Source organism: Mirounga angustirostris, unplaced genomic scaffold (genome assembly GCF_029215605.1).
Source record: "Mirounga angustirostris isolate CCGP_5_RB_7025 unplaced genomic scaffold, mMirAng1.0.hap1 SCAF_2, whole genome shotgun sequence".
Lineage (NCBI taxonomy): Eukaryota > Metazoa > Chordata > Mammalia > Carnivora > Phocidae > Mirounga > Mirounga angustirostris.
In genome coordinates, this window is record NW_026991710.1 from 82500344 (window position 1) to 82524791 (window position 24448).

The 24448-nt window shown below is 37.6% G+C and overlaps 1 protein-coding gene and 1 pseudogene across 3 annotated transcripts in view; one reads left to right on the forward strand and one right to left on the reverse strand.

Moving 5' to 3' along the window:
* The window catches only part of EMCN (endomucin), a 131748-nt gene that overhangs the window by 25087 nt on the left and 82213 nt on the right, over nucleotides 1–24448 (reverse strand). For all 3 annotated transcript variants that reach the window (XR_010409480.1, XM_045880686.3, XM_064584857.1), the window contains exons 11-12: nucleotides 20388–20461; nucleotides 1–12784 (exon numbers count right to left, since the gene is read on the reverse strand). The exon at nucleotides 1–12784 is cut by the window's left edge. Coding sequence is in view for 2 of the 3 variants with exons in the window: in XM_045880686.3 (XP_045736642.1) it covers nucleotides 20427–20461 (35 nt within the window). In the remaining variant the exon portion in view is untranslated. The remainder of the gene's footprint in view (nucleotides 12785–20387; nucleotides 20462–24448) is intronic.
* On the forward strand, nucleotides 3424–4970 carry LOC123848364 (tubulin alpha-1B chain-like; annotated as a pseudogene).

The following is a 24448-nucleotide window of genomic DNA, read 5'->3' on the forward strand; positions in this document are numbered from 1 at the left end:
GTATGCTCTTCTCTTCCAACAGGAAGTTTATGTATCAGGTGATCATTAAGTACAAGATCCACTTAAGTCATTGGAGCTTGCACTTTCATGGGAATTTTTACCTACGTGACACTTTGCAATGTCTTCTAGAGAATAGTGGAAACCTGCCTCCCAATGTCCATAATAGGAAAGTACAGATTATAGTTGGTTATTATTGTTGTCCATCACCTTGGGATAAAAGAAGCAGGCAGATTACTTCTAAGGACAGGTTCAGTGATCTGTAGACTTTGACACTGAATTAATTAATTTTAAAAAATCTAACCTTTTTAAAACAGAGTGGAGGGAGTTATCAAAAATCTCATGCCTTTGAAACAATTAAAGAGAGAGATGCAGGTGAGTGGAGTTTGAGAATCCAGTGGGGGTGATAGTTGATTATTAATTGAGTAGCAAATAAAGGGATTTTTTTTGGAAATATTTAGACTAATGTTTGTATACTATGGGTGTGAATCTTTTATTGCTTTAGTAAAATACCTTATTCATTAATTGGGCTCAGCAAGGAGGGGAATCCTTCTTGATCTTTGGCCAAAACTACCCCCTAAAATAGACAAAGACACTAAGAGTAGGAAATATAATTCTGTGTCATTAAATTGTTTCTCTTGAAGGTTGCTATTCTAAACATCCAAATCGCATATATTCTTTTGGGAATAATCTTGACTGTGTGTTTTCCCTTCCCGCATTAAGAAAAAAAGTCAAAAAGCAAAATTAAAAAAAAAAGAAATCACCGGTTGCGTCTTCCCTTAACTGTTTCTTCCCTATAACATACTATTTGGCTGAAATACTTTGAGTTTCCTCAATACCTATAGAAAAAGAGGCAAAGCTTTCCCAGGGTACAGCTTCTATTTACGCTGCAACCTTGTATAAGTACTTACTTGTCTGTATTAGCGGTTACATTTAATTTTTGTTGTTGATGTTTTGAGGTTATTGTTGTTCATGTTTGGTTTATAGGGTAGGTATTGTGTTAAACGATTTGCACGCATTCTTTTACTAAATCCTCTCAAAACCTTAATACTGCCATTTTGGAATTGAGAGACTAACCCGTGGAAGCTAGACTTGCGCTCACTCTAACTCAGAGCTCGTCGTTCATTTGGCCCCCGTGCGCCGCACCCACCATACGCCGCTTGGAGAACAAAGCAGTGTCACGTAGCACTAGATGCTATGCTCCTGTCCTCACTTCACCTCGCCTGCCCCTAGTAGCTGCAGGTCAGGAAAAGCCCTCCCCTTCGAGCTTCAAATCTTCTCTCGGCCAGACAATACATTCTTAGAGGGAATTATCACCTAGGATATCTTTTCATCACTCCTGTGCCTAAAATAATACTTTGGACTAGTAGGTGGTAAAAAAACCTTTATTGATGATAATAATGATAATAACTATTAGCGTTTGGTATTAATAGCAGATTTCAATTTGTTCCCTTCCCACACACATTTCTTAAAGCTTCAACCTCTGAAATCTTCCCACACTTCTCTATCCAGACAGTTTGACTGCAGATCCATACTTCACACTCCGAACCTCCTCAGAGTGGGAAGCACAGCTATCAGAACTGTTCTTCTTTTGAAATAAAATTCACACCAATTCTAGGGAGTGGGCCGGATCCCGATAACAGGATGCAGCTGAGACTGAGCACATTTTCTTGGATGCCGGAGTTTCATCTGATACTTTACTGAACCGTAAGTCTTAGGTAATAGAGGCATTAATTAAAAACCGCCCCTTGCAGCACATGAATGACAAACAATCATACAGCCCTCGGCAAGTAAGTGGGCTTTACTGCAAAGCCAGAGAAAACCTCATCTGGGCCTCCTCTAATCTCTCAGATCATCTAAGCTCTTTGAGATAACTAAATGGCCTTGCAACGGGAGCAGCAGGGGCGGGCTGACAGTTTTTCTTTTAAGTGCTTTCATTTGCTTTAGTTTTAGTTCCAAGCAAAATACTCTAAATCCTGCACAGTGCTTACACTTAAAATTTAAATGCAGCATTATTGTATGGCACTGCAATATTGGCAAAAGATAGCCCTCACTCTGCCAATATGTTGCCAGCGCACCAAAAAACCTCCTCCCTTATCAGAGCGTATGTGCGTGCTCTCTCTCTTTCTCTCTCTCCCCCCCACACACCTGATCCTAGAGGAGGTTAATGAAGACCTGACCCTAAATTTCTGTGTACAAGTAAGGTTTTGTACCTTAAAGCATTGCAAACATTATCTTGTTTCAGTGTGCTTGAATTGACATGGTCCAGACCTACATTTGGTCAACAAAATAAACGTGTTCCAGAAATCAAACAAATCTGTATTTAAAAAAAAAAAAAAATTCTCAAATTACTCGTCCTTTTTGCCATTCTCCTCATTATCAAAACACATCCCTAAAACCAGTGATAGTCAAAATATCTAATCATAGATGTGGCATAGGGCACTGACTTAAAAGAACAGATGGCCTCACTTTTACCAGACATTATCCTATCGGGAGCTGGATCCTAGAGAGATCTGAGGTCCCAGGGGCGGGACCCGAGCTGCTGTGGGGGCTCTTGGGGGGAGAGTAAGCTTAGGATAGCAGCTATTTATCAATGATACTGAAACATTTCAATATTTTAACAGCTTATCAGATAGATGTTAACATTGCTAAAAGCTCATTTATATTAATAAGTAATCCTAGAATCATGACACTTAGAGAAGGTTCTAATTTGGTGGTAGACTAGAAGGGTTTAGAAATTCTCACAGGTGTTGGAAAGGGATCTCGGTCCTGCCAATTAACTTTGAATATAAATATGAGTAGTTCTAACCCTGGGTGTCACTAAAAATCAAGGAGGGAAAAAGTTATTATATCTTGTGTCCCTGTGCGTCATAATCTCATTTAATTATCTCAGTAGCCCTGTAGGACTATATTAGTTTACTAGGACTACCATAATAGAGTACCACAGATTGAATGGCTTCAATGAGAGAAATATACTTCTTCACAATTCTGGAGGGAAGAAATGCAAAATTAAGGTGTCAACAGGGCTGATTTCATTCTGATACTTCTTTCCTTGGCTTATAAAAGGCTGTCTTCTCCCTGTGTCTTCACAACGGTTTTCCCTGTATGTGTGTTGTCCCCTAATTCCCTCTTCTTAAGGACACCAGTCATATTGGACTAGGGTCCTTCTTAATGACATCATCACTGTGTCACTTTCAAGACCCTATCCCTAAACACAGGCACAATCTGCGGTTGTTGGGTTAGGACTTCAACGTATAAATTTGGGGGAGCACAATTCAGTGCATAGCAGAAATTTAATCATATAGCGCCTCCTTGTAGAACAATATTTATATAGTCAGTACATTACTTACCTCAACTCAGCTCGTCAGGGACAGTAGCTGGGACCTGGTGTCTGCTCCTGTCGCCTGTACCTGCTAAGCTGTAGCTATGATGCACAAGTGCTTCTCTCTCTATGTTGGCCAGACTGGTGTCCATATCAACAATGCCTGCTGGGAGCTCCATTGCCTGGAACATGGCATCCTGCCCGATGGCCACATGCCAAGTGACAACACCATTACGGGAGGAGATGACTCCTCAACACCTGCTTCAGTGAGATGGGTCCGGGCAGGCATGTGCCCAGGACAGTGTTTGTGGACCTGGACCCCACGGTCATGGATGAAGTTCGCACTGGAACTTACCGCCAGCTATTCCACCCTGAGCAGCTCATCACAGGCAAGGAAGAGGCTGCCAACAATTATGTCCAAGGACATGACACCATTGGCAAGATTGATCACATCTTGGACTAAATTCAGAAACTGGCCAACCAGTTCACAGGTATTCAGGGCATCTTGGTTTCCCACAGCTTTGGAGAGTGAACTGGTTCTGGGTTCACCTCCCTGCTGATGGAACTCTCTATTGATTATGGCAAGAAGTCCAAGCTGGAGTGCTCCATTTACCCAGGCGCCACCGCCCCCCCTCTGCCCCGCCCAGGTCTCTACAGCTGTAGCTAAACCCTGTGACTCCTCCCCACCAGCCACATCATCCTAGAGCACTCTGATGGTGACTTCATGGTAGACAAAAGGCCGTCTATGACATCTATTGTAGAAACCTTGATATTGAGCGCCCAAACTACACTAATCTGCTACATTAGCCAGACTGTGTCTTCCATCAGTGCTTTCCTCAGATTTGCTGGAGCCCTGAATTTGATCTGACAGAATCCCAGACCCACCTGGTATCCTATCCCCACATCCATTTCCCTCTGGCCACCTATGCCCCCGTCATCTCTGCTGAGAAAGCCTACCATCAACAGTTCTCTGTAGCAGAGATCACCAATATGTGCTTTGGGCCAGACAACCAGACGGTGAAATGTGGCCAGGGTAAATACATGGCTTGCTGCCTGTTGTACCGTGGCTATGTGGTTCCTGAAGATGTTAATGCTGCCATTGCCACCATTAAGACCAAGCATCCCTTTATGGACTGGTACCCCACTGACTTCAAAGTTGGTATTAACTACCAGCCTCCCACTGTAGTACCTGGTGGAGACCTGACCAAACTACAATGAGCTGTGTGCATGCTGAGCAGTACCACAGCCATTGCTGAGTCCTGGGCTCACCTGGACCACAAATTTGACCTGATGTATGTATGCCAAGTGTGCGTTCACTGGTACGTGGGTGAGAGCATGGAGGAAGCAGAGTTTTCTTTTTTCTTTTTTCTTTTTTAGAAGGGGGAGGAGCAGAGGGGGAAGGAGAGAGAGAAGGTTAAATAGGCTCCCCGATAAGCGTAGAGTCTGACATGGGGCTTGATCTCATGACCCTAAGATCATGACCTGAGCTGAAATCAAAAGTTGGATGTTTAACTGACTGAGCCACCCAGATACCCTGGAAGGTGAGTTTTCTGAGGACTGTGAGGACAAAGCTGCCCTGCAGAAGGGTTATGAGGAGGTTGGTGTGGATTCTGTTGAGGAATATGGTGAAGAAGAGAGAGAGGAACACTAATTACCATTCCTTTCAGCCCTGGATCATGTTAGACTCAAAACTTTAGCTTCAACAGTAGCTGACAAGCATTAAAGCTTTCTGGTTAGATTGTCTTCACTTTTAACTGTGATCATGTCTTATTTTTCCATGTGTACTTGTAGAATTTTTCCAACATGTCTCAAAGTAAACGTTTAAGAAAGAAAAAAAAATTAAAAACTTTATAAAATCTTTTTAGAAGTCACTTTTATTAAGGCATATTTTATACCTAAAATAATTCCTATTTTAAGTGTACAGCTTGAGTTTGGGCAAATAAGTATACCTTCTAACCCACGCCATGATCAAACTACAGAAACTTCTATCGTCTCAAAAATATTGCCTGTGCTTATTCCCTGGCACACCACTCCCCTTTATCCTTGGCTCAAGACAGACACTGATCTGATTTCCTTTCTAGTGTTTCATAGAAATGGAGTCATAAAGTATGCACACCACTATCCCTGGCTTCTTTTTTACCACATGATGCATAATGTTTTTGAGATTCATCCGTTTTTTGGGTGTATCAGCAGTCTGTTCCATTTGACTGCTGCATGGTAATCCATTGTATGACTCTACCACAATTTGTTTATTGTGTATAGTTTTGGCTATTATGAAAAGAGCTGAAATGAGCCTTTGGTTATAGGTCTTTGTATAGCCAGGACATGTGTTTTCATTTCTCTTGGATAAATACATAAAAGTGGAATAGTGAGTCATATGAGAAGTATGCATTTAACTTTTGAAACTTTTTTTTTCAAGAAGAATCTGCTACGTTGTTTTCCAAATGGTGTATTATTTTACATTCCCACTGGCAGTATATGAGAGTTCTAGTTCCTCCATATTCCCTCCAACACCTGGTATTATTGGCCTTAATAATTTTAGCCTTTCCTGTGGATATGTAGTGGTATCTCATTGTAATTTTAAATTTGCATTTTCTTGATGACTAAATGATATTGAGTTTCTTTCCATGTGCTTATTGGAAAATCGTATATCTTCTTTTGTGAATTGTCTTTTTAAATATTTTTCCTGCTTTTAGTGGATGGACTTATTTTTAAGTTTTTTGAGTTCCTTACGTATTCTAGATATAAGCCATTTATCAGACGTGTAATTCCAATATATTCTTCTATTCTTTAGCTTGCATTTTCAGTTTATTAGTGCTTATTTCAAGAGCAGAATTTTTAGTTTTGATAAAGTTCAACTTATTTTGCTTTTAATTTTGCCCTTTGGTGTCCTATTTAGGGAACCTTTACTGACTCTATAGAAAGCAAAAGTTATAGATGTGGATTTAGTGTTTAAATTTATGACACATTTTAAGTTGGTATGTGTGTAGTATGAGGTAAGTGTTGACCTTTTTTATGCACATGAGTTAACTATTGTTCCAGAACCATTCCTTTCTCCATTGAATTAATATGGCACCCTTGTCAAAAATCATTTGATATATATGCGTGTGTGTATAGGGAAATATCACATATTTACTTATTTCTGCAATATCTATTTTGTTCTATTAATTAAATTCTATCCTTAGGTCAGTACAAACTGTTTTGATTACCGTAGCTTTAGAGTAAGTCTTCCAATCCAGGAGTATAAGTAGCCCAAGCTTATTCTTAAAAAAAAAAAAAAAAAAAAAAAAAAATTAGCAATTCTAAGTTCATTTTATTTTCATATGAACTTTTGAATTACCATCAATTTCTATAAAAAATGAAAACTGGATTTAGAATGGAATTTTGATAAAGTCATCAATCAATTTAAATAGAAATGACATCTTAATATTGGGTAGGTTAATCTATGATCTGGTGTTCTTTAATTTCTCTCAGAAGTTTAACAGTTTTAAATGTATAAGGAGTGCACATATTTTGTAAAATTTATCCCTAAGAACTTTATATTTGTTGTAAATGGTATATCTTTTCAACTTTCTTTTTTTTTTGTTACTAAATAAATCAGTTGATTCTGTTTATTAATCTTACATTCCATAAGCATCACAAATCTGTTTATTAATCCTAGGAGTTTTTTTGTGGGTTTCATAGGATTTATGCAGACTCTGTCATCTTTCTTTCCAGTCTATATATGTTTTTATTTCTAGCATTATTACATTGGCTAGGACCTAACCCCCACCCCCCTCCAGCCCAGAACAATGTTGAATAAAAGTGATAAGAGAGAAATGTTTAGTTCTTAATTTTAGAGAAAAGCATTTATTTTCACCACTTATATGAATTAGCTGTAGGTTTTCATAAATGTGCTTTATCAGATTGAGGAAGTTCTCTTTTAATCCTAATTTGATGAGATATTTTATGATAAGTGAATATTGAATTTTATCAAATGCTTTTTCTGTATCTATTGAGGTAAGCATATGGATTTTTTTCCTTTATTCTGCTAGTATGTTGAATTACAATGACTGATTTTCAAATGTCAGATAACCTTGGATTCCCAGGATAAATTTCACTTGATATTTTTTATATTGCTGAATTTTAGTTGCTAATATTTAGTTAATAGTTTGGGTTATTTTTGGTATTTATGTTCATGAGGGCTATTGACCCATAGGGTTTTTTTTTGTTTTTTTTTTCTTCATTGTAATGTCTTTGGCTGGTTTTCTTATCAGGATAATACTAGCCTACTGGAATTAGCTGTGAAGTATCCATCCTTTTTATCATTTATGAATCCCTCTTTATCAAGTGATTTTTCTCATGATTATAGTTCACAGTTTACTTCTTTGGGGGCATCTATATCATTTTATTTTTTAAATTTTATTAATTTTATTTATTTATTTATATTATGTTCAGTTAGCCAGTGTATAGTACATCATTAGTTTTTGATGTAGTGTTCAGTGATTCATTAGTTACATATAATACCTATTGCTCATCTCAACACTTGCCTTCCTTAATACCCATCACCCTGTTACCCCCTCCCCCTCACCCCTCTGAAACCCTCAGTTTTTTTCCCGGGGTCCATAGTCTCTCATGGTTCATCTCCCTCTCTGATTTCTCCTCCTTCAGATTTCCCTCCCTTTCCCTATGGTCCTCTGTGCTATTGTTTATGTTCCACATATGAGTGAAACCATATGATAATTGTCTTTCTCTGCTTGACTGACTTCACTTAGCATAATCCCCTCCAGTTCCATCCATGTCGATGCAAATGGTGGATATTCATCCTTTCTGATGGCTGAATAATATTCCATTTTATATATGTACCACATCTTCTTTATCTGTTCATCTGTTGAAGGGTATCTCGGCTCCTTCCACAGTTTGGCTATGGTGGATATTGCCGCTATGAACATTGGGGTGCATGTGCCCCTTCTTTTCACTACATCTGTATCTTTGGGATAAATACCTAGTAGTGCAATTGCTGGGTCATAGGGGAGCTCTATTTTTAACATCTTGAGGAAATTTCATACTGTTTTCCAGAGTGGCTGTACCAGCCTGCATTCCCACCAACAGTGTAAGAGGGTTCCCCTTTCTCCATATCCTCACCAACATTTGTTGTTTCCTGTTTTGTTAATTTTTGCCATTCTAATTGGTATAAGGTTGTATCTTATTGTGGTTTTGATTTGTATTTCCCTGATGGCTAGTGATGTTGAGCATCCTTTCATGTGTCTGTTGGCCATTTGTATGTCTTCTTTGGAGAAGTGTCTGTTCATGTCTTCTGCCCATTTTTTGACCAGGTTACTTGTTTTTTTGACTGTTGACTTTGGGAAGTTCTTTATATATCTTGGATATCAGCCCTTTATCTGTAATGTCATTTGCAAATATCTTCTCCCATTCTGTGGGCATCTATATCATTTTAGATTGGATAATGACTATTTGGAACTTTATGTTGTTGATGTGTTGCTTTGCTGTATTTTGTTGTCTTTATCAAAGATTGTCAGACCTTGTCCTGGGAAGTCTTTAAATATGTTGGGTTTTTTCATTCTTTTAGGGTTTATTTTTAGGCTGTTCTAGGGTTTATCTAGAGTCACCTTTACTCTAGGGGTATTTTAGCACAACTACTAAAGTGTGACTCTTGTGGGATCATCAATCAAGGTGATCAGTGAGGATTTTCCAATATAGCTTGTCAGACCCTGAATGTCTTTCTGCCCTGTATGATGTCTAGGAATTTTCAGCTACAGCTCTTTTTTGCCTGGTTTCATGAAGTTTTACCCTAAGCATATGCACAGTTTAATATCCCATTATCAACAGATAAAAAGTCACCTATATGCAGATTTTTGGAGGTCTTTATGTAGCTCCTTCCTGTCTGGTACTCTGCTCCATGAATTCCAGCTATTGTAGTCCCCTTGCTCCAATCTATGTCTCCTCAACCCAGTGTGATTCTCAGGTTCTACTTAATGGTCCTGCTCTATGCAGCTGGTCTGAAATGTGTCAAAGTCAGGCCTTCATAGGGCTCACAATTTTGTTTCTCTCTTCTAATGGATCATGGTCCAGTTCTGCCTTTTGTTCATTGTCTGAAACGGTAGTTTAGTTTTTTAATTGTTTATAGGGGGATGATAAATCTGGTCCCCGTTTTTAACTATGGCCAGGAGTATAATGCTTTCACCCCTTTTTTTAGATAAATAAACTTAGATTAGAAAGACTTAAGTAGTATAGTGATGAGGAACAAGGATTTGGGATTTAGGTTGGAATCTAAATTTTTGCTGTTAACTAGTTGTACAACCTGGGTAAATTATGTAACTTTCTGTCTTGGCTTCCTATCTTTAAAATGGATATGCTTATGTTTATGCTTATGATGATAACAACAATAAGAAAAAAGTAATATAATATTAGAAATTATTTCTTACCATTATTGTGACAATTAACTGAGATGATGAATGTGAAGTGTTTAACATAATGCCTGGCATGTAGTGAATGTTGGATATGGTGTTAGGCAACTAATGATATTGTCCATGATCACTTCAGTAGAATTCTGACTTCAAGTTCAGGAATGTAACATTGGTAGGCATGATAGATGTTTTTCCATTATTTATCAAAACTGTTTTTCTTTTAAAAAGTACCCAGACCAGAAAATATATTCAGGTCCACCCACCAGACAAATCGCCTTGAAGCAAGGACAAAGTATACTCATTTAATGAAACATGAGAAATCTAGTTTGTGTTGGTGGGGAAATTTTTAAGGAAAGATCTGTGGATAATCCATCATAAATTCTTAGCTCAGGATAACTATTATTTAATTAACCACAATGATGGATATCTTGAATATAGGTAATAATTAACAGTTTCATAGTTTTGAGACTAGGTGTCATCCAAAACATAACTTTTAAAGGACATATCCAGTTTTCTTTTTAAAACCCCATAAAATCTTGAATAATCACGAGTAGGGCTCAACAGAGAAAAATCAGGGAAAGCTAGCACGTTCATTGTTGAAGGTTCGTCCATGTCCTAAGTTGATCCTCATGATGGCAGGTAGACAAGAAATAAGACACAGATTTGTCAGATGTGTAATGGAATATTTCAGCTTAGCAAGGGGAATTTAGAAGTCTTTCTCTGCTGGCTAATCACAGCCACTGTGTCGGCCAACAACATCTGCTTATTCTCAGATGACAACAGTGCCAGTTAATTAGCTCTTGTTTATGTTTTGACTATTGATAGACTTAAATTATATTCATATTGTCATGCAGAATAAATACATAAAAAGGTTTAGCTTTGGTCTAAGTACAGCCTTTCTATTGTTGCAGTGACATTTGAGCTGTATATCAGAATAAAAAGATTATAATAAGTCAGGCATAAAAAATAGATCATCTAAATCAGATAATTAAAAAAATCTGATTAATGATAATTTTGGATTGAAAACAAAATACCCTACTTCAACAGAAGTTTTAAGTTGATTTATCAAAATGCAGACATTATCTACAAAAGAGATTGGTGCTACAAGATGCCACTAGTATCTCCGCCAAGTCTTCAATCCTCTTTTCACTTTGACTGTTTTAAAGATTTAATGCTATATTTGTTAGTATAAAGCATCTTCTTTATGGAAAATTCTTGAACTAGAACGAATTTCATTCTTTTATGACCATTAAAAAGCTTTCCTTCTTCTGATCCTTGTAAACTCTCTTCGAATAATACTTATGAAAAGTCACGTAAATGGTTTTTCTACAAGCCAGAATAACATATCACTTGCAGTAATTTAAACTGCAGAAAAGTTTGTTTCTTTGCAATACATCCTGTGTAACAAGGCTTCTGTTGAGGAGCTCAGTACAGCATTCTAGGGGTATTGGAATATTTTCCTTCTGGAGACAAATGCTCCATGGTTGGCCTCCTCCAGCCTTTGCTATTCCCATTTAAAGACTTGTAGGTTGGAGTTGATCATAGGCAAAGCATCTTTCAAGGGAAGTGTATGTATTGGATATCCTTGCTTTTTTCTCTACCTTCTTGCTTGCTTTTTTTCTGTCCCCATATCCCCCATCTCTCTTCTCAAAAAAACACAGAGACACCATTCAGTAATATAGACATGCTTGCTTGGGTGTCCTTGATTAGAAATAGTCCAGATATCAAGAAGCTAAAACCAAGATGCTTATTTATATAATTCTTAAAGCTGGAAGTTTTGAAATACACTGCAAAAAATGACATTTTAAAAAGCAGTTTTAAATATGTCATTCTGTCTCTACTACACTGCACTCAAGTCACTAAGATAATTCAGCATTGAAAGCAGCTTAGGTAATCATGAAGTTGAAGAGCTGTCTGCCACTGCGGCTTTAGTTCCAAGGCTTTCCATAGAACTTCAACCAACATGACATTTTGATCCATTGTACCCAAGAAGTGGTCAAGGTTGATCAGTCAGCTTTCAACAGAAGAATTTGCTCCTGAGGGAATGGCAGCTATGATCGTATGGTATTTTTAGGAAAGTGATACACTGAGAAATCATATCACAATTATCTATTTATGAAGTGTTGGTTTCTACAAACTGGAGATTTGATGATGATGGCTAGAACAAATCATTGCATTTCTAGAAAAAAATTAAAAATGCACAGACACTGTCAACCAAATGGATTATGAAAAATCTCAATCCTGTTGTCATCTTAATGAATGCAGTAGAGAGTGTCATAAATGCCCTTACATCCTTGTCACATAGTGTGAATTACAAATAGAAAGACCAGAGAAATGGTAAACTGACTTCCTTTTCATGGAGTCTGATTTGTGAATCCTTTGTTCCTTTCTCACTTATTACAGACGCCTTTCATTATGAGCTCTCATATTCAGATAATCAGCCCCCAAATATTCATAATTATGCAAAGACAATATCATTGCCATTTTCACAGTCACATTATGATATTTTTAGTGAGTGGAATATAGTAATTATTTATTAAGAATAACACATGAAAATATGAATAAAATATCTTTATGTACAAAGACGCATGGCATGATTTCTACCTAATATTTAATAATACACTTGCAAATTGTCCCTGCATTAACATAGTACAAAACAATAAATACAAACATCAGGTCATATAAGAACACCAAGAAAATAGGGAAGTCTCCATGGATAGGAACTGTCGGCTCTGGAAACTTTAAACTCAAGGGAAGATCATGTCGTCATGAACCCACCTGCCTGGGCTGTCAAGTTAGCTGCTCACAAATGTCCTTCCTAAAACTCGATCTCCTAAAGATGTTCCTAAAAAATGTAGTAATGTGCTTTTTCACGTCTCAAATGACAGGAGAGGCCCAGGCTTCTTTTAGATTCTAAGAAATTATTGCATGTCATCTGAACATCACTTTATTGGGACAGGCAACTGGCACAGACTGGAGAGCAGAACTGGAATCGGGACTGAGTCCATAAATCGAGTCTCCCTTCCTATCTCTGGAGCATAGAAGCTGAAGATTAAGCCTGTAGGGGGGGAAAAAAAGTTCAGATTCCAAGAAAGTGAAGAAGTAGAGATGCTGGAGGGGCCATTTCTTGTTCAGAAATGTTAGGAACTTGCTGAATTTCTTCCACCCAGTAGAATCACTTGACCATTTCACAAGCACTTCAAACTCAACATGTCCCAAAGGAAAACACACTACAGTGGCCCCACCCCAACCCCCATTCGTGGTTTTGTTTCTCCTTATTTCAGCTACTTGCAGTCAACCTTGGACTGGAAGCAGATGATCCCCCTTCTAACCTATTGATCAGAAGGTCAATAGTAGCCCGAGGCTATGTCACAACACCTACCTCAGTCACCTTCATCTCATCAAGCAGGCATTTTATCACCTCACATCATCATAAGAAGGGTGAGGACAGTACAATAAGATATTTGGAGAGGGAGAAAAACCACATTCACATAACTTTTATTACAATTTATTTTTATAACTGTTTTATTTTGGTATTAGTTATTGTTGTTAATCTCTTACTGTGCCTTATTTGTAAATTAAACCTTATCATAGGTATGTGTGTATAGGAAAAATCATAGTATGTACAGGGTTTAGTACTATCCATGGTTTTAGGCATCCACTATGGGTCTTGGAACATGTGTACTGCCTGCCAAACCTGTTCCTTCTCACCGCACAATTCTAATCTTTGCTGTAACCTCCATGGTCCACCCAGGCGCTCATGCTGGAAATGTGGACATATCTATACTCCTAATCTTCCTCATTCCCCAATGCACACATTCAATCAATCGTGACCTCTGGAGAAGTTTACATTCCAGACATTTCTTTATTCCATTCTGCCTCTTCATCACCATCTCTACTGTACCTGCAGAACTGGTGAAGCACGTGTGCTTTACTTAGGGAATATTGCAACAGTTTTTTTAACTTCTCTGCTTCCAGTCCTACTCCTCTTGAATTAATCTTTATTAAACACTCAGTGATGTGTCTTCAGCACAAATCTCATCATATTCCTCTTCTGATTAAAGTCCTTAACTCTACCCTATCATTAATGGGACACAGTTCAAAGTCTGTTGTTTGGGGTGATAATGTGAATAATGAAGACATTTATTGGCAACTTTTATGCTTTGCTGCTGTGTGCTTATGAGGGGAAAGCATGAACAGACAAATCTCTACTTCTCCTTCACAAGAAGGAGAGAAGGAGAGCCAGGGCTTTGTTTTATGACTTTGGGGTTTTCTTCTTTGCAGTGCAGAAACAACTTTCTCTGTTGACCCCACAAGGAGCAGGAGATGGAGGCTTCTGTGCCTAAGTGGAAAAGGGGAAGTGGCCAGACCTGACAGGGGTAAGATGTTGCCCTGCTGTTGATGGTAGGACTGGCAGTTCCCAAGAGTCTGGGTGGGGTGGGCCTGGTCCCAGGGGTGGAGACCTGCACCCTGCTCTTTTATGGAATGGTTGGTGGAGGCAGGGACTTTGGTAGGGATGGTTAGTCACACTTCTGCTTTGCGTGGGGTAAAGCTGGACCCTGGCTGCCATGGTGGGGAGTGGTTTAGAGATCAGGGAGTGGCCACAGGATCCATGTCAAGTTTAGTCTATGGAAAGGATCATAGAACAGAGTATTTCTGATGTCCTCCCAGAGTATCTGCAACTGACAAATGGTCCAGTTTATGCTAGGGCATGGTGTAGCTCTAGAAGGAGCTCAATGATCATGCAGAACAGACCCTCTCTCAAATTTGGAACTGATTTCCTGGATATTTTACATCAAAGGTTGCAGGACCGGGTGTCTCCCAAAATGAGTAAATGTCTGCATGACATTAATGAAGGAGAAAGGAATCTCATTTTATTCTACTTAGAAAAAGTATTTTATTCTCGTTTTCTGCAGTCCTTGATGATTTACCATGGAAAACAAGACCTCCCATGATCTTGTGCCCTCTACTGCTTCAGCCCCATTTTCTAGCCTTTCTGACATTGAACTGTATCCTCTAGGCCAGTGCATCTCAAACTATGAATGGTGAGGACTAGATTTTTTTTAATTTCTAATCAGCTGCAAAATGATATTTAAGAAAATACAATAACATGAATAGAATGTTGCAACAATATCAGATTGCTATGATTTTTAAAGGCTTGTATTCAGTTTCTATACTTAATCTCACCGTAGAACAGTATTAACAGTTCACTGACTGAGCAGCAGATGTGCATAGCACAGCCCTAGGCCCACCAATTGTTTCTGATTTCTTTCATATACATGCAGTTTCTTATCTTACAAGTCTCAGCTCAAATGCCATCTTTTCTAAGCAATTAGCCATTAAATTCAAGGTACCATGTCTAACTTTATATACCACTATTTTATTATTTACCATATTAAAGTAAAATTATCTTCCTTATGTGTATTTCTCTTCACTTCTATAAGCCCCCTGTGGACAGCAACATGTCATGTCCCTGTTTATACTTGGTCTCATACTTGGCAAAGAGCAGGATCTCTGTCACTTTTTGTTCAACTGACCCAGACTCTTTTGTAGGTGAGTTCCCAGGTGAAGTCAAGAGTTTGTAGCACAGACCATCTAGGTAAACACCTGGATTTATGTGAGTAGGCTAATGCTCATGATTAATACTATATTGATTATTTTTTTCAAGGATCAGCAAGTAATATGGGAACAAAGTGACATTTTCATCAGAGTATACTCCACATTGATAATCTTTTTTCAAGAGATGGCATTTGCTTCATTACTGATTTTTTTTCATTAGTTGGAAGTTTCGATTTGAAAGTACCAATATCAGTATTTGCTTCCTTTCCAATGTTATAATCTCTCTAAACTTAGTGTATTGTCTTCAATAATGATAATGCATGACTTTATGGTTACTGAATGTTTCACAACTTTAAAATTTTATAAATTTGTGATGTTTGTAAAGAATAAATGATCATTTTTATAATAAAGTATCATAATAGATTCTTTAACACTGACAACACTTTATAAGCAAAGAAGCAAAATGGTCTTAAAAGAGAAGATCTTCCTGTCGTAAGTTTTACAGATGTGGGGCCCAGTGCAAAGCATTATTAAGAATTTAGTTTAGGGCCATAACAAGGATGAGAAAATAGATCTCTTCCATGATGTTTTCTTTTTTTAGCCCCTGCTGTTTTTTCTTAAAATGTAAGAAAAATAATTGAAAAACATGTTAAACTCTTCTGGAAGTTCACAAAAATGCTTGTAAGTTATCATGGCACCATTGAGAAATGACAGAAGTTGAGTGAATTGTATCTGGGAGAAAACTGAAAATGGGTAACGTTCCATACTTCTGAGGGTCTGTGGGATGAGATTTTCATCTAAGCCACTGGTCTATCCAGACTATTGGTTCTTGATCTGAAACTCCCTTTGCTTTTTTTTTTTTTTTAAGATGTTATTTAATTATTTCAGAGAGAGAGAGAAAGGAAGAGAGAGAGAGAGAAAGCACAAGCAGGGTGGAGCAAAAGAGGGAGCAGCAGGCTCCCCGCAGAGCAGGGAGGCCGATGCAGGACTCGATGCGGGACTTGAGCCCAGGACCCTGGGATCATGACCTGAGCCGAAGGCAGATGCTTAACCGACTGAGCCACCCAAGCACCCGCTCCCTTTGCTTCTTAAACTGTCAGGAGGCTTGGAACAGAATGGAGAGAGAGCCTGCTGGTGAGGGAGCAAGCAGGTTACAGTAGCTCTCTCCTTTCCTATAGCACAGAATTGGTTGTGGACCAATCAAATGCTTTCTGTTCAGTTTTAAAATTGTCCCCTCCCCCATTTAACATATACCTTGGACATGTTTGCATGTAATTAAAAATTGTCTTGAGAATTACTTTTGCTAAGTTATATAATGTCAGTGATAGGATGAAGCATAATTTACTTGAAATTTCCATACCATTAGACATGTAAATTGTTTCTAAATGTTCGCTACTATTCTTTGTATATTAACGTTTAATCACACTTCAAATAATGTCCTTATGAAAGTTTCCTAAAAGTGAAGTTACTAGGTGACAAATGTGAATATTTTAAGTCCTTTGGTGAAAATACTACCAAACTGTTCTTCAGAAAGATTAATCTAATTTATACTTTAAAATGCAGCATATGATATTATTTGCTTCACCAGTATAACTTTTAAAAATTAGGAAAAAAAAGTTTAAGTAAATTGAAGGTTATAATTTTTTTGATCTTAATTCACATTTTTTTATTATTATAGTAACTCTTCTGTAATTTTATATTACCATTTCTATTTCCTCCTCTATGAATTGCCTGTTCCTGGCCTTTGTTCATTTTTCTGCTTCCTAATATGTATAAATGTCTTTGGTATATTTAAGATATTAGTTAAGTGGTCTCATATTTATGCCAAACATTTTCTCAATTTGTTTTTTGTTTCATAATTTTCTTTATGATAATTTTTTTTTTATATTTGGACATTTTAAGTCATGACATAATAGAGTTCCTATCTTTTCCATTGGATTTCCTTACATTGTTTACATTTAAAAAAATTTTTAATCAATTACTTAATAAAACATACATATTTTTCTTTTACTCTTTCTTTCTCTTTTTCTGTACTTAGTTCTTTATATATCTTTTTCCATATAGACATTATTAGCTAATGTCCCCACCTCCACACTCATTATGGACCAATTTGTTCATTTATTGGCATCAATAAAAAAAAAATGTACTTTGCCTGCTCCACACTTTTGCATAGAAAGTCTGTCTTTGTGACAGCATATCAATTCCTTTAGCTATGTTATCCTTACCACTCCTTGTCATAAGAGAATTAATCTCAGAAGAAAATAACAGCACATTTGCATGATAAATGAGCCACAAATATATATAGAAATGCATATTACTGGGGCGCCTGGGTGGCTCAGTTGATTAAGCGACTGCCTTCGGCTCAGGTCATGATACTGGAGTCCCAGGATCGAGTCCCAGGATCGAGTCCCGCATCGGGCTCCCTGCTCGGCGGGGAGTCTGCTTCTCCCTCTGCCCCTCCCCCCTCTCATGTGCTCTCTCTCTCTCATTCTCTCTCTCAAATAAATGGATAAAATCTTAAAAAAAAAGAAAAAAAAAGAAAAGAAATGCATATCACTAATATATTTCTAATCTTTGATTCTGGTGGCCTTCAAAACTTAACATGAATTATTTTTACGTTAATAGCTATTTTGAAGGTGGTACCAGCCAATAGTTGGGACCAAACTGAATTATACAGGGAAAGTTTAAGCTAAAATAATCCTTTTCTTATTCTTAAAAATTATGATCCCTAAATGGAGCAATGCATCTGCAGTGAAAAGATAATATTTTTTGAAACCCTTATCAATCTTCCTCTTGTTGGTATAAAAGTGTCAGAGATTTTAGAATCTGTTCGAATTGATGCATCAGTATCAATCATGTTCACATAACTTTTAATTTTTTTCTCTAATTATTATCTTATTTCTTATATGTGATTTCATGTTTCCACTAGGCAAAGCTTTGCAGAGGGCAAAGATCATAGATCATAAGTATTTTGGAAGTCTTGTCTGCCCTGCCAAATCACATTAAATATAATGCTCTGCACAAAATAGAGGATCAATATATGAAGCACCGAGCATTAAACTATTCTGGAATTGGATTTTGAGATGAAAATTTTTAACGCTGTGAACTTCCGTATTAGTGTTTGCGGTTGCATACAGATCCAGACTTCTCAACTTCTATTCCCAAATCTTCTAGTTCTGATGACTATATTCCTATTTATTCTGAATCTCTGAGTTGATATCTGATTTCTCATTAATAACCTAGAAAGTCTACTCATTGGTTACTACATTCAAAGTATAATGATTGCCAAGAGAAATATACTGAAAATATACTGAAAAAAAGTATCTTGTTATGTAATTCCAAAATTACACAGAAGAGCAACAAAAGCTACTTATTTGTGCAAATTAAAAGACATGAAATTAAAGGTTAGGCATATTTTTTAAAGTACAAAAAATGGAAAGGAATGGGAAGTGGACAGTAATTATCTCTGTATAGTTTTTCTTTCTGACTGAAAAGAAGACTTTGTCTTCCTCCAAATTGGATGATTAGTCACTAAGAGTTAAGCATTTTGATAATTTAGAAAGCACCTTTTTACTAGCCACAAGGTTGCCAAGAAACCATAGTGGGTATGCAAGAAAGCTTTCCATGTCCTAGGTAGGTTTGGACCACTTGTCTCAGCAAACTTCTTAAATTTCTCAACTTCTCAAACTTTGCATCTAAAAGTGTCCATAGCAAAAGGATAGGCAGACTCTCAGATTCCTCTCATTCTAATCCATCTTAAAGGCTAGAAAGGGATAGGATTGTGATCCTGGTGCTCACATCTGGATGCCCCTGCTCTGTCTCCATCTCCTGCTACTGGCCAGAGAAGCATGGCAGGCATCGTTTACTCAACAAGCACTCTCTACACATCTGTAACAGCACTGTATTAGAGGTTGGGTAGTAGGCATAGGGAGTGGATGAAACAATAATGTTCCTCCCTCTGGACACTACTCAGAGTGCCTACCAGTGTGGTCAGGTCAATTCTGGGCACATACATATTGATTTGGTTTTTTGCTTTTTTTTACTCTTAGTTGCCAAAGGGTAAATTCTTCTGCAAGTTCTAAAAAGCATCGAACACTAATTGTGAGGGCACTTAATCAATGCTTCTTGTGAAAACTAAATTAAAATCAGAAGAAGACCTTACCCAATTCTAGGAAAGCAAAAGACAATCCCATGCTAAACCGAGAGGGTTAATTCCACAACGCAAGAACCTGGCTTGAGCTGTTTTACTGAAATAAAAAAATATATCTGCATTGCACTGACTCCTGGTCAAAGCGGAAGACGTGCAGAATAACAGTGTTGCTCGTAACCATAGTTTTGGGAGATTTCAATTATTTATTGATTCACAATTGCTGTAATGACATTGTTCATTTGCATCTGTTCTCATAGAGACATTGGCCGGCTCTGTCCCTCAACTAGTTATACAGCAACATTATGCCCCTGTGACCTGCTGGGCGTAAGAAACCCCAGCTGAGACTTCCTTTTTGGATCACCTTGTTTGAGGTGCTTTGTGTACACATCCACGGTTCCTGCATCCACAGAGAAAGTATATCCTGGTATAGTCTTTACAGAGGGAGGACAGATGGACCTCCTGCCCGCCTCCTCGGAACCCCTTGCCCTGAACCTGCCTTTGGCTGCGATGCCTATCCTTACTTCAGGGCAGCTGCTGTATCATATCTTTTTCCTGCAATGAACTGAAAATTTGCAAGCATTGTCATTCTGGGTCCTCCGTTAGCAATAGAACCAACCCTGTCTAACCGCCACTGTTAGTGTGTATATACTGACTATAAAGGCAAACTGCATTTATATGAAAGCATTACCAACAGGCAGAATAAACTGTGTCATTTCTGAGGTAGGCAAGGCAACTGGAAGAATCTTCTACAGCCCCCAATATACGCATTTCTCTGGCAAGTCTTCTTAGAGTTTGTTGTTAGACAAATGGACAATGGTTTCCCTGACACAAACCATTAACTTTCCAGCTTATAAAAGTCTTTTGAAATAATCTAAGCTGCAGCCCTCTAACAAAGCAGGTACTAATGAGCATCTCAGTGAATGAAATTAAAAAAAAAACAACAACAACTTACATATTTATTGCCCAGGTGTGGGGAGGATTCATCAAGCTGTCAGTTCTTGGATTTTCCTTGTGCAGAGTGCTCACCTACAAACAGAAGATATATGTTGATCTATAAGCTTGGAGGGTGAATAAGGGTGAAAATAAAGTTTCTTAGCTTGTTTTTTATTTTCCCAGGGAAGTCCAATTTCCCTGCAAGAATGTCATGAGAGCCACACCTTGTCTCTTGGTATTGCCTGGAAATTGTTCAGCAAGGTTTATGAGCTTTTTTCCACCATCATCTGTTTTCACCCTAAAGGAGCAATGCTGACTAACTCCCTGGGAGTGGGGTGTGTGTGTGTGTGTGTGTGTGTGTGTGTGTGTGAGTTAACAAGAGAGGCACCCTAGAGAATGAGGTATAGATTTTTGCTTTTTCCCAGAACCTAAGCAAAACTATGTTATATGTTTAAACTGCCATTTTATCAGGAAGCCATCCTAAGGTACTCTGTTTAAATAATTGAGTGAGAGCTTTGTGAAAATGAATTTAGAGGCCAAGATGAAACTTTTGGTGATATACAGAGTAGCACAAGGGGTATTACTCAAAATAACATGTTATTCCATCTGCCAATATAAATATTGCCCTAGGCTGATGGGAAGCTGAAGATCCCAAGTGTTTTTATAAGCCCCTGAATCCATGATCAACACATTTCACACTACGTGTGTCTTTCAGATAGATTCAAATATCAACATCAGTCACACTATCCTAAAGCAGTATGGGGCAAAGTTTCTGGCTTTGAGAATAAATGTCACTGTTCTGCTCCAGGTTTTATCTGTCATTTAGAAACCTGTTTCTGGGAACTCTGTTGATGTCACCTGTCACCAGCACTATCATGGTGATAATAAATAGTGCCAGAGACCAATGAGGAGAACAAACCTGGGACGCCCTTAAGAACCCCTTAGTGCTGTGCTCTGAGAGATGCCGGGCATAGAGCGACAGTCCTCCCAGCCGCCTTCCAGAACAACTTTTTGCTCACTATCATTATTTTGCAGAAAGCACAGCACTTCCTGGAATCCACGGCTATGAAGTACAGGAATAAGAAGTGAAAAAAAATAGACACTTATTGAACCCCTACTGTTTGTCAGAGTCCTCTAAAGCAAATCATACGAAAATCATTCTGATACTTAATATCTCCTTCCAAGTGCTGTCTAATTGGGAATAGAAAATATGAGAAAGATTCAATCACAATATGAATCCAATAAGTTATAATAATGATGTCTATATTAAAAGCAAATGAAACTCATACCTAGATAAAAAACAACTGGAAAGAAATACACCAATGCCAATAGTGATGGCATTGTGTTGGATTTCATGAGTAATTTTTAATTCTTTTTTATTCTCTAGTTTTCCCTATTCTTTATTATGCATAATGTGGTCTAATATTAAAATGGCGGTATAAGTTATGAAGAGATATTACAAGACAGTGATACATGTTGATTTGCCAAATGAAAAAATAAGTTCAGAAAAGGGAAAGACCATGTACACCGAAGACAGTCAGGGAAGCTTTGGTGGAAATGTAGGGAATGGCCAAACACTGAAGGGCTGAAGCTGATCTGTGTATGACTTTCTAAATCTTTTGATCTTTTTGCTCATCTTCACACTTCACATTTCTTTTGTTATTTGTAAAAATAAATAAGCAAAAAAAAGTGACTGTACATTTAATAATTACCATAACATACTAATTAGTATTAGCATACTAATAATATACTAATAATGTATAATTACCATAATGGTGAAGTGGTGGAGGGGAAAGAGAGACAAAAGGGACCAAGGCACCATCTCTTCCTTCAAAAGAGCTTGAGTTCAGCAAGGAAGACAGGGGTCAGAGATGAATGGTGTCTGGAGAATATGAGTTAGTAAGTGGTTCACAGACTGAACAAGGGAAAAGGCCTTTGTAGACATGCTGAAGTGTTTGAACTTCATCTTAGGTAATACGAACTTACCAGTTTTCTAAACAGAGGAATATTATAATGAATTCGGATCTGCTTTTTCTTCTTCCAAGTGGTTCAAAATCAAGTAGTGCTTTAAAACTAAATTCAAAGATACTATGCTTTGTTTCTTCTGTGAAGTTATGTATTCTTTAATTATTTTAAGCAATTTTTCTTCATAATTCTTATAGTCTTTGATATTAAAAATAAGACAACATATATTCACTTTCTGAGATGTGCATTAAGTGGGAATCATGTTTAAAATGCATCATTGTCACATACATGTTTTGCAGTCAATCATGGTGATGTTTAACTGAGCAAGATTTCTTACTAAAGTTGAATGGGATCTTGTATGTTCTCATAAAGGACTCCTCGATCTACCATGTTTGGTGCTTATTTGTTTCTGAAAGCAGATTCCTATTGTACTCTAGCAACCTTTTTCCTTCACATTAAAGAAAACTCCTAATTTAAATAATCAAATTTTAAACATTTATGGGTTACATTTTCAGCAGAAGAACCCGCTTGAGAGAGAACATACTTGAAGAAAGCAAGGAATGTGCATGGATAAATACCATGGCCTAATCAGAGGAAACTTTGGAGTAAGGAACTATCTTATTAGGAGAAAATGATCAGAACAAAAACCATGGCTCTTGGAGGCTTCTGGAAACCCAGAGACTTTAGCATCCACTGGCATTTCCCCTAAAGGTGGGTTGCTGTAGAGCTCTGTTTCCTTGGAAACATGATTTATTGACCTCCAAAATGGCACAATTTATTCTGAGATACAATACCAGAGCTTATAAATTAAAGTACTGACTAATCCAATGAGTTCTTATGGCCACTGAATCTCAAATTTCATTTTGTTACCACTTAGGCACATTAACACTGCATTTCTTAGGCCATAGCAAATAACATAAAATGTAACAATCATCAATTCTGAGTGGTAGGTAGTCAGATATTTGTTCTATCAGATTCTTTTCTGTATTTCTAAAAATTGTTATATAGGAGATAGTGGAAAATTGAACTAAGCCTGTGTTTTTATATCAAACTTACTCATTTCAGATTTTATTCTTGTTATATTTTAGGGAAAATGTCATGGTTGTGCAAAAGATGTTTAGGTAAAATAACTATAACAATGTAACTTCTGTTGAGTGTAGTGAGCATAGTTTTATTTAAAAAAGCATATTTGAATACATTTAAAAGGAAGCGAGAGAGATTTGTTGATGAGTGTTTCAGGAAACAGACTTTAGTAAAAATTGTAGTATAAACAACATTTGGAGATCATTATGTTTTAGCTTATTAATTCTAGACTATTGAAACTACTCTGAATGAGCAATTGCAGTTTTGCCCTATCACCAAATATCTTCCATAGTAATCAGGTAGGTTGACCATTGAGAGATTATCTCATTAAAAGAGGTATGATTCCTAAGTTGAGGTTGGCAGATATAAAAAGACCAGGGAATAGATTTTATTATTTTCATGATGATATTTCCTCCTTAGCCCTGTGACCTGAAAATGTACTTATGATGAAAAGGAATCTTAGAGAATTAAGGGTCTTCTTAACTATCCCCCATAGTCTACTTCACTTGTTACCGCAGTGACTATGGGAGTGGGAGAAACCAGTTTATGTAGAATTTTCCCTGGGCCTTACAGAAGACTCAGATATTAAATTTGCAACCAGGAAACAAGGTTCTCTGGAAATTTCCTACCCCCAAGTGTCAAATCGGGTGTCAGTTGTCATTTCCCTGGTAGAAATGGGGAGTAGGGCAGGTGGTCCTAATCCCAGCCCTCTCCTCACAAGGATAACCAGGGGCTCCTACATGGACCCAGGGGCTCCCATAGCTCAGAGAGCCTGGGAGCTGCAGAGTGTTTTGTTAAATCCTCACCAGAGTAAGGAGAACGCATGAAATTATTGTGATGCTGATTTGCAAGCCACAGGCAGAGTCTGAGAACTTTTCTTGGCAAATCGTGTGGTCACCTTCAGGATCCTTACTTAAGACTAGTTCACATGTAAGCTGCTCCCCCCTGACCCAGTAAAATAGGCTTAGCAATTTAGTCAAGACTGGTGAATAGTCGGGGGAAACCTGTAAGTGGTTTACAATTATCCTATGA